Here is a 15,719-nt window from a genome sequence, read left to right on the forward strand (position 1 = left end):
TCAAAAGAAACACATTTGGACAAAAAGGGTTTCACAACACTATATATTCATTCTGTTCTGTATTTTCTATGATGTATTGTTTGTATATTGTTGTATTTTACCTTTGTGGGACTATCAGTGTTTTGTTACTTGCAATGGTTTGTTTTTTGAGGACCCAAGGAAGAGTAGCTGCAAAATCTAATGAAGATACAAATAAACAAAATCAGTAGTAAAAACCTACAGAAGTGTGAAAAGGCACTAGAGACCCCCATTATATCATGTTTCAACTAGAAAAGAGACCAATCTAACCGTGCACGCCCTCTAGGTCCATCCATGTCCTCCCTAAAGGCTTCCGGACATTCTCTTTGACGAGCCCAGCCAGGCAGCACCAGCAAGCTGTCACAGAAGCCCGAGGGGGGAAATGAAAGCTCAAAGCAAGAGTTCCACTTCTCCAGCCAGTGAGAGGGGGTAGTCAAGTCAGGCTCTTCAAGAATACAAAAAGCTACTGATGAGCAGAGCTAAAAAGGACAGGATGCCACCGTCCTCCTCTTGCAAAGCCCAGGCTTTCGAAGACAAACTGGTGAGTGTCAGGGGCTCCTGCACTATTAAAACAGCTAAAAGCTGAGGAGAAAGCCAACTTGTAATTGTTGAAAAAAGAAATTGCACCGTGTTGCTGTATTGTGTTTTCACCATGTAGTTCTTTCATTCTCATCTCTGTTTCTGTGTATCAGTCGATTCTTTTAACTGGTAAATCCAAGAATGCCACGATATTTGCCCGGCTCTTTTAGAAATCTCACGTAAAAAAGCATTTCCTCTGGTTGCAGGTGATGTTTAAAGGAGGTGGGCCTCAATATCTCAGATTATCAGTACATTTTAAAGTGCTCTGATGATCTTTTTTTTGTTTCTTCCTAGATAAATATCAATTGTATAAAAACTGATACGATATTTAAAAAATATATAGTCAGGTAAAAGACAACAAATGGGCCAATAATACCAGTCTGGCTCTACTCAAAATACCACCAGGAACCCTGGACTCCCAGAGAAGATGAAGGCATGCTATTATCATGATCCAAAAGAGCCCAACAACCAGGATTCAATAAAGGACCACTACAAATTGAGATACTCAAGGACACCGAATATGCTCTCAGACTCACCCATAGGCCCATTAAATTACAATGTTATTGAGGGACTAAAAACAGGTGTTTGTGCATGGATAAACTATTCAAAATGTAACTTACCTCTAGAATAACTGTCTGGTTAATCAAAACTTCAGTTCATTAAACCTTCACAGTTCACACTTGAACATGCACCAAGAGTTGGACCCATTACTGACCTGTTACGTCAAGATAGGTACCTTTTCTAATTCATGTGAACTAAGTGCATGAATGGATTCCTAAAAAAGTATTCTATGGACCCTGTGTGTCACCAACCCAAAATGTTCTACTTCGAAGAAAAATGTTTTGGCGCAGGCAAATTCTGTGAATCAAGAGGATACACGCAAATATTTACACATTGTAGAGGATTCAGTATGTTGTTCCTCAAATGGTGGTTCTGCTGGGTTACACATGTTGCAATAAAAGCAAAAAGTGTCCAGCCTCACAGAGTCATTTTCTTACGGATCTCGCTCCATCTGCAGAAAATCAAAAATGACTGCTTGCTCTAGGAACAGGTCACAGCCTTCCCATACACTCTGCACAGTCTGTTGCGTCTCCTTAAAAGGCTAAGATAGACAAATGAAAGCACAGAAACTTGACTGTACCTGACAGTAGTAGTTAGGATCATATTCATCAGTGAGTTCCTTGGTTCACATGGAGAGGGGTGACTGGCTATATGCTGTAACAAGGGCCAGAGGAGATCAATATCAAGCGAGTAGACATGAGACTGGCCAAGTCTGAAAGCTATACGAACCACCAGTGACCGAATTCATATTAGAGCCTGACCGATAAGTTCTGGGTCCGATACAGATTTTTTTGGGGGCGGGGGAACAAAACCATCTGATAGTGGTACATCTTCAGAGCTACTGTTTTACAGCATGAAAATTGCCATCCATAAGAGCAGTACCCCCCCGCCCCAAAAAAACAAAATATATATATGCTTCAAAATGTTGATTTCTTACATTGCGACAATAATGATACAGCATGAGAATGGCCATGTGTTCAGATAAGCAAGAGATAGTCAAATGTATTTAATATCATAATTTCACCTAATAATCGTCCGCTATCCGTAAAGTCTCTAGATGGATTGCCTCCCACAATGTACCAATGCTCCATGTTTGTAGAAGTGGTATGCAGCAGCAGGCTCGTAAGCATTCATTCAAACAGCACTTTCCTGCATTTGCCAGCAGCTCGTCGCTGTGCTTCAAGCATTGCACTGTTTATGACTTCAAGCCTATCAACTCCCGAGATAAGGCTAGCAATACTAAAGTACCTATTAGAACATCCAATAGTCAAAAGTAAATGAAATACAAATGGTAGAGAGAGAAATAGTCCTATAATAACTACAACCTAAAACGTCTTACCTGGGAATATTGAAGACTCATGTTAAAAAGAACCACCAGCTTTCATATGTTCTGAGCAAGGAACTAAAACGTTGGCTTTTTTACATGGCAAATATTGCACTTTTACTTTCTCCAACACTTTGCTTTTGCATTATTTAAACCAAATTGAAAATGTTTCATTATTTATTTGAGGCTAAATTGATTTTATTGATGTACTATATTAAGATAATGATAATTACAACAATACTGAATTATTTTAACATACATCTAAAAAAAATCATGCAGATTAATCGGTATCGGCTTTTTTTGGTCCTCCAATAAATCGCCATCTCCATTGAAAAATCATAATCGGTCGACACTTGCCAGTTGGTCCGTGCATGCTTTGAGTACACGTCCTGGTAATCAGTCTAGCCCCACAGCCCTGAGGAATGTTCACCTGTTTAAAAGGTCTTGCTCATATCGGCTTTCCAAAAGGAAAACGACCCTAAGCACACAGCCAAGACAACGCAGGCGTGGTTTCGGGAAAAGTCTCAATGTCCTTGAGTGACCCAGCCAGAGCCCAATCAGATGTCTCTGGAGAGACCTGTAAATAGTGACGCACCCCATCCAACCTGAGAGCTTGAGAGGGTCTGCAGAGAAGAATGGTTAAAACTCCAATACAGGCATGCCAAGCTTGTAGCGTCATACCCAAGAAGACTCAAGGATGTGATCGCTGCCAAAGGGGGCTTCATCAAAGCACCGAGTAAAGGGTCTGAATACTTATGTAAATGTGATATTAAAGTTGTAGAAAAAGGTGTCTGAATACTTTCCGAATGCACCGTAGTAACACTTTCCTACTCATTATTGCTGCAGTGCTTGTTGTAGTGCTGACTGGAAATAGGAAGAACATATATTTTATGGCTTATACAAAAAAAAAAAAATGTTCAACAGTGTTGACAGCGCTGAGTAAGAACTTGAACGCACTCATAAAAACATTTCTTTGCTGTATTCGTGGACAGTCTCTAGTCATGGTTGTAAAAATCTCAGTATAAACTTTGCTGTAGCTTTCTTTTATGCCTGCTACATTACTGCAGACACGGTCATCGGAGCCATCCGATTGGCCAGTGGTAGGCCTATAGTGTACTTGATTGGATCTCTGTGCCAACCTGAAATGCAGTGTTTGTACCGTCAGAAACATTAAATGGTTCAAAATGGCAACAGTTTGCATTCCTGGAGCGCAAGACAGCTGAATCGGGTGCGCCTTCCGCAAAAGCCAGAGAATTTAAAAAAAAATAGGAACTCAAAGCATCATTGTTCCATTATTATTTTTTACAGAAATGTTTTCCGATCAACTAGGAATGCATTGGAGATCAACCAGTTGATCGTGAGCAACAGGTTGGTGACCACTGTTCTAGAAAAGTTGATTGAAGTACAATCTGTTGCTTCTCTCAGTGGGCTGATATTTCAGCATGTCAGTCTCGGGGCTACTGCACACGCAAAGCTTAGCGGGAACATTGCCTGTAAGTAAGCATTTCACTGTTAGTCTCCACCTGTTGTTTACAAAGCATGTGACAAAAAAATGGCACAAATGCATTTTTGGTCATTTAGAAAATTCAGCATTTTTATATAAAACCACGAATCTAAATACTCAAACAACGGACCTAAAAACTGTCTAGGGTACTGACAAACAGCCAGGCAGGTGTTATAAATGTCCCAGATGTTTTTAAAGGGGAAGTTCACCCAAAAACACATCTTTCCATACGCAAACAAGGTACAAGAGTAGTGAATTGATGTTGGCTTCAGCTGAAAGCTAGCAAGGAAAGCCATCGGTATCTTCTTCCCATTGTATGCAGTGTTCTAACCTGTACTCGACATCGTTTTGGGAACAGTCAGAAATGAACAGTTTCAACATTTCTACATGCCATGTTGCATTATTCAAGTGTGTTAACTTCTGTGCAGCATAAGTGGCGATGCAGTACAGACTCCCAGTGAGATCAGTGGTTCCTCATGGCAGGCTACAGCTAGCAATGAGTAAGCAGCACAGGCAGGCAAGAGGCGGCATGAACGGTGTACTCGAACTATAAAAGGATCAGCTGTACTGATAGACTTGATCCTCTCAAATCAGTAGACGCCACAAGAAACCGCTTTGAAAAACTACAGAAATGTTGGTATACAGTGCATCACTACTAGGATATACAGGCCAGAATCTAAAAGAAACCAGCCAGGACTTATAGTCTTGCCAAATGTATGAGCTGTTAAATTTAGAAATGTTAAAGGTGATTCATATGTAACATGATTATTGCTGAGGCACTTCGACATTAGCCATATGTGGAGAGTGCCATCCTATTCCGTTCAGTCCCATTTGGCACAAGTCGATCCTAACAGGAAGTCTCGTGCGTCATTCTTTCTATCCCCCACTCGCTCTTTCTTCCTGTTAAGCTTCCTGGGAGCCGACTGACTGCCTGCCCCCTCCCCCAACATACACACACACAAAGTATCCCCACAACAGCAGCATCACTCCAGTGGAAATGTTTTTAACAGCTGCCTATAAGTGAAGTTCCATCATACTAGCAGGCCCCCAGAGGCCTCCTGTTACAACCGGACACAACCAGACAGAGGTTCTAATAACCCAGCCTACAGGCGTTCAGCCCTCCACCATGGCTGGTCCCGCAGAGGAAATGAAGTCCCCAGATAAGACTTACTGCCTGCCGGCCAGATGAGCCACGGGGAATGGGAAATGGGATTAGGGCCTGGAAAGTGTAAAAGGCATCATTAGCAACAGGCTGGAAAAAGGGACATCAGCCTTTATAGCATACCAGCTCATTTTTATGTTGTGGATAAATGTTAATCATATGGACAAATACCACTCTAGCAATAGATAGCCTATCATTATATAATCAGTTCCCTGCCTTATAAGCCCAGCATGGCATGGATATATTGACCTGTACTAGCCATATTGTTGTTGTGTGGCATGGGATGTGTGGGCTAAGTGCATCAATGCAAATATAAGTGTGTGCACAAACCATTGTTTTTGAGATTCTTGCCCTTATTTAATTTAACTAGGCAAGTCATTTAAGAACAAATCCTTATTTATAATGACAACCCACTGTTCGTAGGCTAACTGCCTTGTTCAGGGGCAGAACGAAGATTTTTTACCTTTTCAGCTCGGGGATTCGAACTAGCAACATTACGGTTACTGGACCAATACTCTAACCACTAGGCTACCTGCCGCCCCTTATACTGTTCCTTTGTAATGCTATAGCATTTGATAGACTGTCTACATTCGCGTTAATCAAGTTTCAATTGTGTTTTTCACTAGCTAAAATGCATCATAAACAATCCATTGTAATATTTTGAATTTTCCTGTTAGAAGCATCGCCAACGTATGCGACAATGTAAAGGCCTGTGCCATAAATGTATACAATGTTTGTAATTGGGATGCCTGCGTCGCAAAAATTTAACCATTTAAGAGCATAACTTGCAGTGGTGTAGGTAGCCTACAGAGTCAGACATTAAGGCCGTTGTAATTACATTTTCCCTTTAAGGTCTGAACTGCAGGGTGCCGTGATCAGGACACCGCGGAGTCGGCGGGTGATGGCTCGTTAAACGTACCTGAATCCAGGGATGGGAGAGGGCGCTGTACTCCTAATTATACATTGAGAACAATTAAATACTGCTAGATTTTAATTAAAACTTCAATTGTCTTCAGCAATGCATTCTAGGCTAGCTAATGCTAAAGCAAACCGTTGGATTCGACAACACTTCCGGTTACTCACGCCAATGCGTGGCGTCGTATTTTCATGGAATCCAATGGCCTGCTACAGTAACGGTAGGCTCGTATTAACAGTAAATTATTGGGCTAGCATACTGTACCACACCATTCAGACTAGAGAAAAAATGAACGAAAGTCGGATTCTGGCTATGGTAGGCTACCTGGAATGCAACTTACTTGACACACAACAATAGGATTTCTTACCGCGGTATAGATGATCAAATATTTTGCATTGTTTTCAAAATTACCTGTTCTTCCTCCGCTGACAAACTGGCTGCCATTCTTCAGTCTCGTTCTTGAGATTTTGACACCTTAATTCTTCAACTTGGTGGCCTTTTTCCCTTATTTTTCGTAAAGGTAAACGACGACAGTTCTATCCTCGTACCGGGCAGTACATCAACCGGTTTTGCCTAGGTTACTGGCATTTCACAAAACTGAAATGTTCCTCATATAGAAATGGAAAGCATATACTGTTTTTGTTCGTCTGGCCTGTTTGAGTCGAATAAGAAATTATATGGAATCTTCCATCAAAATACTCATGCATGAGCGAAAATCGCTGTTGTGTCAAATCTTCTCGAGTACTGAAGAAATTAGTCCTCAACAGTTTGGCGTTTCTCTGGGACGAATCGCAGTTGATCGAATTTGACCCATTTGTCCAGCCAGTAAAGTCACCCACCTTTGCTAAGAATCAAGAGTAAAGTCAAAAGGCATGGTGTTCAATCTTTTATTCTCTACGTACGTCGCCTGGACTACTATTCTGCCAGCAGCACTAATGACGTCACTTTTCTATGGTAATGAGGAACCTTCAAAATAAAAGCCTGTATTTCAAAACATTGCGAGGTTGATAACTCATTCAAAAGATTGGTGTTTATAACCAACATTTAAGAAGGAATGTATGTGTGTGTGTATGTGTATATATACACGTGTTTAAAAAAAAACATATACAGATCACTAATTGAAAAATACTATGTTCAGGTTGGTATGTTGACAATATTGGGGTTATAGTGAACATAAATAGTGTTTATTGCGATGATTGAGTTGATTGAATTTTACAATAAAATGTATTTATAACGCCCTTTTTACATCAGCAGATGTCACAAAGTGCTTATCCAGAAACCCAGCTTAAAACCCCAAACAGCAAGCAATGCAGATGTAGAAGCATGGTGTCAAGAAAAATTCCCTAGAAATTGCAGGAACTTAAAAAATAAACAGATGAAGCAGGCTCTGAGGGGTGTCCAGTCCTCTTCTGGCTGTGCCAGGTGGAGATTATAAGAGTACATGGCCAATAAGTTCTTCAAGATGTTCAAACGATCATAGATGACCAGCAGGGTCAAATAATGGTTGTAGAGGGTGCAACAGGTCAGCACCACAGGTGTAAATGTCAGTTGGCTTTTCATAGCCAAGTATTCAGAGGTCGAGACAGCAGGTGCAGTAGAGAGTAGAGAGGGAGACAGAGAAGGTCGAAAACAGCAGGTCTGGGACAAGGTAGCACGTCCGGTGAACAGGTCAATTTGTAAGTCGCTCTGGATAAGAGCGTCTGCTAAATGACTTAAATGTAAATGTAAATGTCAGGGTTCCATAGCACATTCTTGATCAGCAGCACGACCAGGTGGACTGGGGACGGGGACAGCCAGGAGTCATCAGGCCAGGTAGACCTGAGGCATGGCCCTAGGGCTCAGGTCCTCCGGGAGGAGAGAAAGAGAGAGAGAGGGGAGAATTAGAGGGAGCACACAAAGACCGCTACTTCGATGCAGACAAGAAGGACAGATAGGACAGACTGACCAAAGCCCTCCAAGTGGGGTATGAGTACTCAATAGGGTCTGTAGAATCTATAAATGGTTTATTTCATGGGCCACTGAGGTCTAAATACATAGCAGCACAATACACACTCAATTCTCAAAAAAACAAATGAATATCATCCAGGATATTAGTACATAACATAATGACGCTTTCAGAACAGCAATTATTTACAAGTAATAAATAGGGAAGCACAGATATTACATTTTTTGGCCAATACCCAATTTCCAATATTTTCCTTGCCAAAAAACCTGATACCGATAACCGATATTTAACATTTTTGCGGCCTTTTAAGCATTCTAGTATAGTTAAATAGTTGGAAAACACACACACACACACCAAAAAGTTAAGTTTGTTGGCATTTAAGATATTTTTTTATTTTACTAGGCAAGTCAGTTAAGAACAAATTATTATTTTCAATGACGGCCTAGGAACAGTGGGTTAACTGCCTGTTCAGGGGCAGAACGACAGCTCGGGGATTCGAACTTGCAACCTTTCGGTTACTAGTCCAACGCTCTAACCACTAGGCTACCCTGCCGCCCCCATTATGTCCCCATTACCAGTAAAACATAATCAACACATACAGTGGGGCAAAAAAGTAGTTAGTCAGCCACCAATTGTGCAAGTTCTCCCACTTAAAAAGATGAGAGAGGCCTGTAATTTTCATCATAGGTACACTTCAACTATGACAGACAAAATGAGAAAAAAAATCCAGAAAATCACATTGTATGATTTTTAATGAATTTATTTGCAAATTATGATGGAAAATAAGTATTTGGTCACCTACAAACAAGCAAGATTTCTGGCTCTCACAGACCTGTAACTTCTTCTTTAAGAGGCTCCTCTGTCTTCCACTCGTTACCTGTATTAATGGCACCTGTTTGAACTTGTTATCAGTATAAAAGACACCTGTCCACAACCTCAAACAGTCACACTCCAAACGCCACTATTGGGAGACTAGTCAGGATTGAGGAAAAAAACGAACAGAGCAAAGCACAGAGATCCTTGATGAAAACCTGCTCCAGAGCGCTCAGGACCTCAGACTGGGGAGAAGGTTCACCTTCCAACAGGACAATGACCTTAAGCACACAGCCAGGACAGCGCAGGAGAGGCTTCGGTCTCTGAAAGTCCTTAGAGTGGCCCAGCCAGAGCCAGGACTTGAATCGAACATCTCTGGAGAGGCCTGTAAATGGCTGTGCAGCAACACTCCCCATCCAACCTGACAGAGCGAGAGGATCTGCAGAGATGGATGGGAGAAACTCCCCAAATACAGGTGTGCCAAGCTTGTAGCATCATACCCAAGAAGATTTAATGCTGTAATCGCTGCAAAGGTGCTTCAACAAAGTACTGAGTAAAGGGTCTGAACTTGTGTAAATGTGGTATTTTATGTTTAATAAATTAGCAATCATTTCTAAACCGGTTCTTGCTTTGTCATTATGAGGTATTGATAATGACAAAGCATATATATATATATAAGTTAGCAGTATACAGTAAAGTCATAGGCCTATTAAACTTTTTTCAAAAACAAGAGTATGTACCAGTTATATTGTGGGGATTATCAAGGTCAATGACGTTATTTTCTGTACAGTTTTAAAATGCATTACAAGAGACCGACCGTCTGCTGTATTCTTCAAGCGTAAAAGTTTTCAACTAATTTCCACTCTAACTCATAAAATAGTCTCTCATGCCATTGTGATAGTGTATTCACATTGCACTCTGCCTTTAGAGAACAATCACACATTTACACCACAGCGACTATCGTCTGACAGTTTTCTAAAATGGGGGCACCGATGGCAAAAAAATCATAGTTTAGTGTCACATTTACCACAAATTCATGCATTGCCAGAGACTAATGCCAGGTATTTCTGAATTGGAAGTAGTGTATCCACTCTTTCATACTGGCTACAGGAATCCATCACAAGATCTAAAGTAATGCAACTACTACTACATGTTGCATATCTATGGCTATAACTTTCCAATGCGACTAAGTTCATTGGCCCTATAACATGCTTAAAACCCCACCAGTTGTGGGATTTTCTAGGCACATTTGGCATAACTGCTTTGCTGTCACAAAACCGACTGTAACTCTCTTCTGGCCTGTCTACCTTCACAAGTAATGCAATAGGAGCATGGATGACATTAGGGCTGACATTAGAGCTTGACCATTGAAAGCCATTAGCAGTAATACAGTCATTTGTCATGTGGCCAGCGACACACTGTACTATTCAGTGCCCCATGAAATGACACCATACATACACTGAGTGTACCAAACATTAGGAACACCTTTCTAATATCGGTCAGTCTGTCATGGAAAGAGCAGGTGTTTCTAATGTTTTGTATACTTAGTGTAGATTCTACTCCCAACCCCACTTTTACTTTGGCAAAGAGTTTTTAAAACTTTCTATAAGCAAATATGTCATTTATAGGCTTACAGTGTATTGCGTTGGGACCACTGGAATGGGTGGAGTAAAAAGTGCTGCTGGGTATGTAGACCTAAGCCCCCCAATAAATACAACATATATAGATTCCACAGGCCCTACTGAGTAATCCTAACCCCACATTTACATTGGGACATAGAGTAGTTCTTTCTCAATAAGCCAATATGTAATTTTTATGCAGTGCATTCAATTCCAGTGGGTGGAGTAAGGAGTCATTAGCATTCTGTATTAAACCTGTTGCCCAGCACACTAGACCAATTTAAGTTTTGTAGACAGTATTGAGTAATTCCAATGACATATATTGGTATATGTGGCACTGTCATAGGATGCCACCTTTCCAACATGTCAGTTTGTCAAATGTCTGCCCTTCTAGAGCTGCTCTGGTCAACTGTAAGTGGTGTTATTGTGAAGTGGAAACCTCTAGGAGCAACAATGGCTGAAGTGGTAAGGCACACAAGCTCACAGAAACGGGACCGCCGAGTGCTGAAGCGCATAGAGTGTAAAAATCATTTGTCCTCGGTTACAACACTCACTACCGAGTTCCAAACTGCCTCTGGAAACAACGTCAGCACAAGAACTGTTGGTCGAGCAGCTGCACACAAGCCTAAGATCACCATGCGCAATGCCAAGCATAAGCTGGGTCTCGACCCCGCCCTGTGCAACTGGGTACTGGACTTCCTGACGGGCCGCCCCCAGGTGGTGAGGGTAGGCAACAACATCTCCACCCCGCTGATCCTCAACACTGGGGCCCCACAAGGGTGCGTTCTGAGCCCTCTCCTGTACTCCCTGTTCACCCACGACTGCACGCCTCCAACTCAATCATCAAGTTTGCGGACGACACAACAGTGGTAGGCTTGATTACCAACAACGACGAGACGGCCTACAGGGAGGAGGTGAGGGCCCTCGGAGTGTGGTGTCAGGAAAATAACCTCACACTCAACGTCAACAAAACTAAGGAGATGATTGTGGACTTCAGGAAACAGCAGAGGGAACACCCCCCTATCCACATCGATGGAACAGTAGTGGAGAGGGTAGTAAGTTTTAAGTTCCTCGGCGTACACATCACAGACAAACTGAATTGGTCCACTCACACAGACAGCATCGTGAAGGAGGCTGAAGAAATTTGTCTTGTCACCAAAAGCACTCACAAACTTCTACAGATGCACAATCGAGAGCATCCTGTCGGACTGTATCACCGCCTGGTACGGCAGCTGCTCCGCCCACAACCATAAGGCTCTCCAGAGGGTAGTGAGGTCTGCACAACGCATCACCGGGGGCAAACTACCTGCCCTCCAGGACACCTACACCACCCGATGTCACAGGAAGGCCATAAAGATCATCAAGGACAACAACCACCCGAGCCACTGCCTGTTCACCCCGCTATCATCCAGAAGGCGAGGTCAGTACAGGTGCATCAAAGCTGGGACCGAGAGACTGAAAAACAGCTTCTATCTCAAGGCCATCAGACTGTTAACCAGCCACCACTAACATTGAGTGGCTGCTGCCAACACACTGACTCAACTCCAGGCACTTTAATAATGGGAATTGATGGGAAATGATGTAAAATATATCACTAGCCACTTTAAACAATGCTACCTAATATAATGTTTACATACCCTACATTATTCATCTCATATGTATACGTATATACTGTACTCTATATCATCTACTGCATCCTTATGTAATACATGTATCACTAGCCACTTTAACTATGCCACTTTGTTTACATACTCATCTCATATGTATATACTGCACTCAATACCATCTACTGTATCTTGCCTATGCCGCTCTGTACCATCACTCATTCATATATCTTATGTACATATTCTTTATCCCCTCACACTTGTGTCTATAAGGTAGTAGTTTTGGAATTGTTAGCTAGATTACTTGTTGGTTATTACTGCATTGTCGGAACTAGAAGCACAAGCATTTCGCTACACTCGCACTAACATCTGCTAACCATGTGTATGTGACAAATAAAATTTGATTTGAAGCTGGAGTGGTGTAAAGCTCGCCTCCATTGGACTCTGGAGCAGTCGAAACGCGTTCTCTGAATCACACTTCACCATCTGGCATTCCGACAGACAAATCTGGGTTTGGCGGATGCCAGGAGAACACTACCTGCCCGAATGCATAGTGCCAAATGTTAAGTTTGGTGGAGGAATAATGGTCTGGGGCTGTTTTTCACGGTTCGGGCTAGGCCCCTTAGTTTCAGTGAAGGGAAATCTTAACGCTACAGCATACAATGATATTCTAGATGATTCTGTACCTCCAACTTAATCCATGCTTTTGTCACTTCTAGGTTAGACTACTGCAATGCTCTATTTTCCGGCTACCCGGATAAAGCACTAAATAAACTTCAGTTAGTGCTAAATACGGCTGCTAGAATCCTGACTAGAACCAAAAAATTTGATCATATTACTCCAGTGCTAGCCTCTCTACACTGGCTTCCTGTCAAAGCAAGGGCTGATTTCAAGGTTTTACTGCTAACCTACAAAGCATTACATGGGCTTGCTCCTACCTATCTCTCTGATTTGGTCCTGCCGTACATACCTACACGTACGCTACGGTCACAAGACGCAGGCCTCCTAATTGTCCCTAGAATTTCTTAGCAAACAGCTGGAGGCAGGGCTTTCTCCTATAGAGCTCCATTTTTATGGAACGGTCTGCCTACCCATGTCAGAGACGCAAACTCGGTCTCAACCTTTAAGTCTTTACTGAAGACTCATCTCTTCAGTGGGTCATATGATTGAGTGTAGTCTGGCCCAGGAGTGGGAAGGTGAACGGAAAGGTTCTGGAGCAACGAACCGCCCTTGCTGTCTCTGCCTGGCCGGTTCCCCTCTTTCCACTGGGATTCTCTGCCTCTAACCCTGTGACGGGGCTGAGTCACTGGCTTACTGGGGCTCTCTCATGCCGTCCCTGGGGGGTGCGTCACCTGGGTGGGTTGATTCACTGTTGTGGTCAGCCTGTCTGGGTTGGCGCCCCCCTTGGGTTGTGCCGTGGCGGAGATCTTTGTGGGCTATACTCGGCCTTGTCTCAGGATGGTAAGTTGGTGGTTGAAGATATCCCTCTAGTGGTGTGGGGGCTGTGCTTTGGCAAAGTGGGTGGGGTTATATCCTTCCTGTTTGGCCCTGTCCGGTGGTGTCCTCGGATGGGTCCACAGTGTCTCCTGACCCCTCCTGTCTCAGCCTCCATTATTTATGCTGCAGTAGTTTATGTGTCGGGGGGCTAGGGTCAGTTTGTTATATCTGGAGTACTTCTCCTGTCCTATTCGGTGTCCTGTGTGAATCTAAGTGTGCGTTCTCTAATTCTCTCCTTCTCTCTTTCTTTCTCTCTCTCGGAGGACCTGAGCCCTAGGACCATGCCCCAGGACTACCTGACATGATGACTCCTTGCTGTCCCCAGTCCACCTGGCAATGCTGCTGCTCCAGTTTCAACTGGCCTGGGCCCTAGGACCATGTCCCAGGACTACCTGACATGATGACTCCTTGCTGTCCCCAGTCCACCTGGCCATGCTGCTGCTCCAGTTTCAACTGTTCTGTCTTACTATTATTCAACCATGCTGGTCATTTATGAACATTTGAACATCTTGGCCACGTTCTGTTATAATCTCCACCCGGCACAGCCAGAAGAGGACTGGCCACCCCACATATGCTCTCTCTAATTCTCTCTTTCTTTCTCTCTCTCGGAGGACCTGAGCCCTAGGACCGTGCCCCAGGACTACCTGACATGATGACTCCTTGCTGTCCCCAGTCCACCTGACTGTGCTGCTGCTCCAGTTTCAACTGTTCTGCCTTATTATTATTCGACCATGCTGGTCATTTATGAACATTTGAACATCTTGGTCATGTTCTGTTATAATCTCTACCCGGCACAGCCAGAAGAGGACTGGCCACCCCACATAGCCTGGTTCCTCTCTAGGTTTCTTCCTAGGTTTTGGCCTTTCTAGGGAGTTTTTCCTAGCCACCGTGCTTTTACACCTGCATTGTTTGCTGTTTGGGGTTTTAGGCTGGGTTTCTGTACAGCACTTTGAGATATCAGCTGATGTACGAAGGGCTATATAAATAAATTTGATTTGATTTGATTTGAACTTTGTGGCAACAGTTATGTTTCAGCATGACAATGCCTCCGTGCACAAACAAGGTCCACACAGAAGTGGTTTGTCGAGATCGGTGTGGAAGAACTTGACTGGCTGCACAGAGCTTTGACCTCAACCCCATTGAACACATTTGGGATGAACCGGATCCAACTGCAAGCTTAATCGCCCAACATCAGTGCCCGACCTCACTAATGCTCGTGGCTGGATGGAAGCAAGTCCCCACAGCTATGTTCCAACATTTAGTGAAAATCCTTCCCAGGAGAGTGGAGGCTGTTATAGCAGCGAAGGGGGGACCAACTCCTTATTAATTCCCATGATTTTGGAATGAGTTGTTCGACGAGCAGGTGTCGTTGTTGTGTATTTATCGGAATATCCTGCTTCCAGGAGAACGGTAATGTCGCCTGGTGAGGCACAGACTCTTAGATATAACAACTCAACCCTCATGTGGCCACAAGGAAGGACAGTTAAACTTGCCTTCTTTCATTAATAAAAATTGAACAGGAAAATCACAATTTTGTTTCTTGCACACACCTTGATGTGAATTCAATGCATAATGAATTACAGTTTGACCAACAATTTAGTTCATGGAACAGCAGGGACTGTGAGGGGACACACACACAAACACGCACACTAACACTCACTTTATACTTTTAGTTGTGTTGTTTGTATTATTATTTTGTTGTTGTATTGTTTATCGTTGAATTTGACATTTGTGTGACTGTCCTTGTCTATCAGTGTATCAGTTACTAGTCATGATTTGTGTTTTGTGTGGACCCCAGGAAGAATAGCTGCTGCTTCGTCAAAAGCAGGGGATCCGAATAAACCAATTAGATGAAACCAGCTGATAATGATTCAAACATTGCAATGAGTTATTTTCCGCTCTGTTTAATAAAACCTTTAAACTCCTAGAATTAAAAAGATATTGGAAACTTTAACATTCTAATCAGAGGATAGCCTACCTATACAATTGGATTAAAGAGCATTTAGGTACAAATTTTCTTTGTGACCATCACTACCAGTCAGTAGGAAGATGTCTACATGTAGGCCTAGGCCAATATGCTTGAATTGAGCGATCCATTGCATTTAGAAGTCAAGAGACAGGCCCCACATTCTCCCATGTAGTGGAAAGCAATGCATTTTGGGAAACTGCAATGAAGG

The 15,719-nt window shown here is 42.8% G+C and overlaps 1 protein-coding gene and 1 long non-coding RNA gene across 4 annotated transcripts in view; one reads left to right on the forward strand and one right to left on the reverse strand.

Annotated features, from left to right (window-relative positions):
* The window catches only part of ptpn9a (protein tyrosine phosphatase non-receptor type 9a), a 43,824-nt gene extending 36,893 nt beyond the window's left edge, over nucleotides 1-6,931 (reverse strand). The window contains exons 1-2 of one of the 3 annotated variants that reach the window (XM_065022722.1): nucleotides 6,476-6,931; nucleotides 5,158-5,205 (exon numbers count right to left, since the gene is read on the reverse strand). In XM_065022722.1, coding sequence (XP_064878794.1) covers nucleotides 5,158-5,205; nucleotides 6,476-6,508 — 81 coding nt within the window. In that variant the 5' untranslated portion in view covers nucleotides 6,509-6,931. Of the gene's footprint in view, nucleotides 1-5,157; nucleotides 5,206-6,067; nucleotides 6,156-6,475 lie in introns of those variants that run through there. The other 2 variants (XM_029668733.2, XM_029668734.2) reach the window with 2 other exon arrangements.
* A 15-nt stretch (nucleotides 6,932-6,946) lies between these two features.
* LOC135573427 (uncharacterized) lies at nucleotides 6,947-15,412 on the forward strand. Its single transcript, XR_010464749.1, has 2 exons — nucleotides 6,947-7,018; nucleotides 13,806-15,412. It is a non-coding gene; the product is annotated as an uncharacterized LOC135573427 (long non-coding RNA).
* Nucleotides 15,413-15,719: the final 307 nt, after the last annotated feature.

The sequence above is a fragment of the Oncorhynchus nerka genome, linkage group LG9a (genome assembly GCF_034236695.1).
Source record: "Oncorhynchus nerka isolate Pitt River linkage group LG9a, Oner_Uvic_2.0, whole genome shotgun sequence".
NCBI classification, from domain to species: domain Eukaryota; kingdom Metazoa; phylum Chordata; class Actinopteri; order Salmoniformes; family Salmonidae; genus Oncorhynchus; species Oncorhynchus nerka.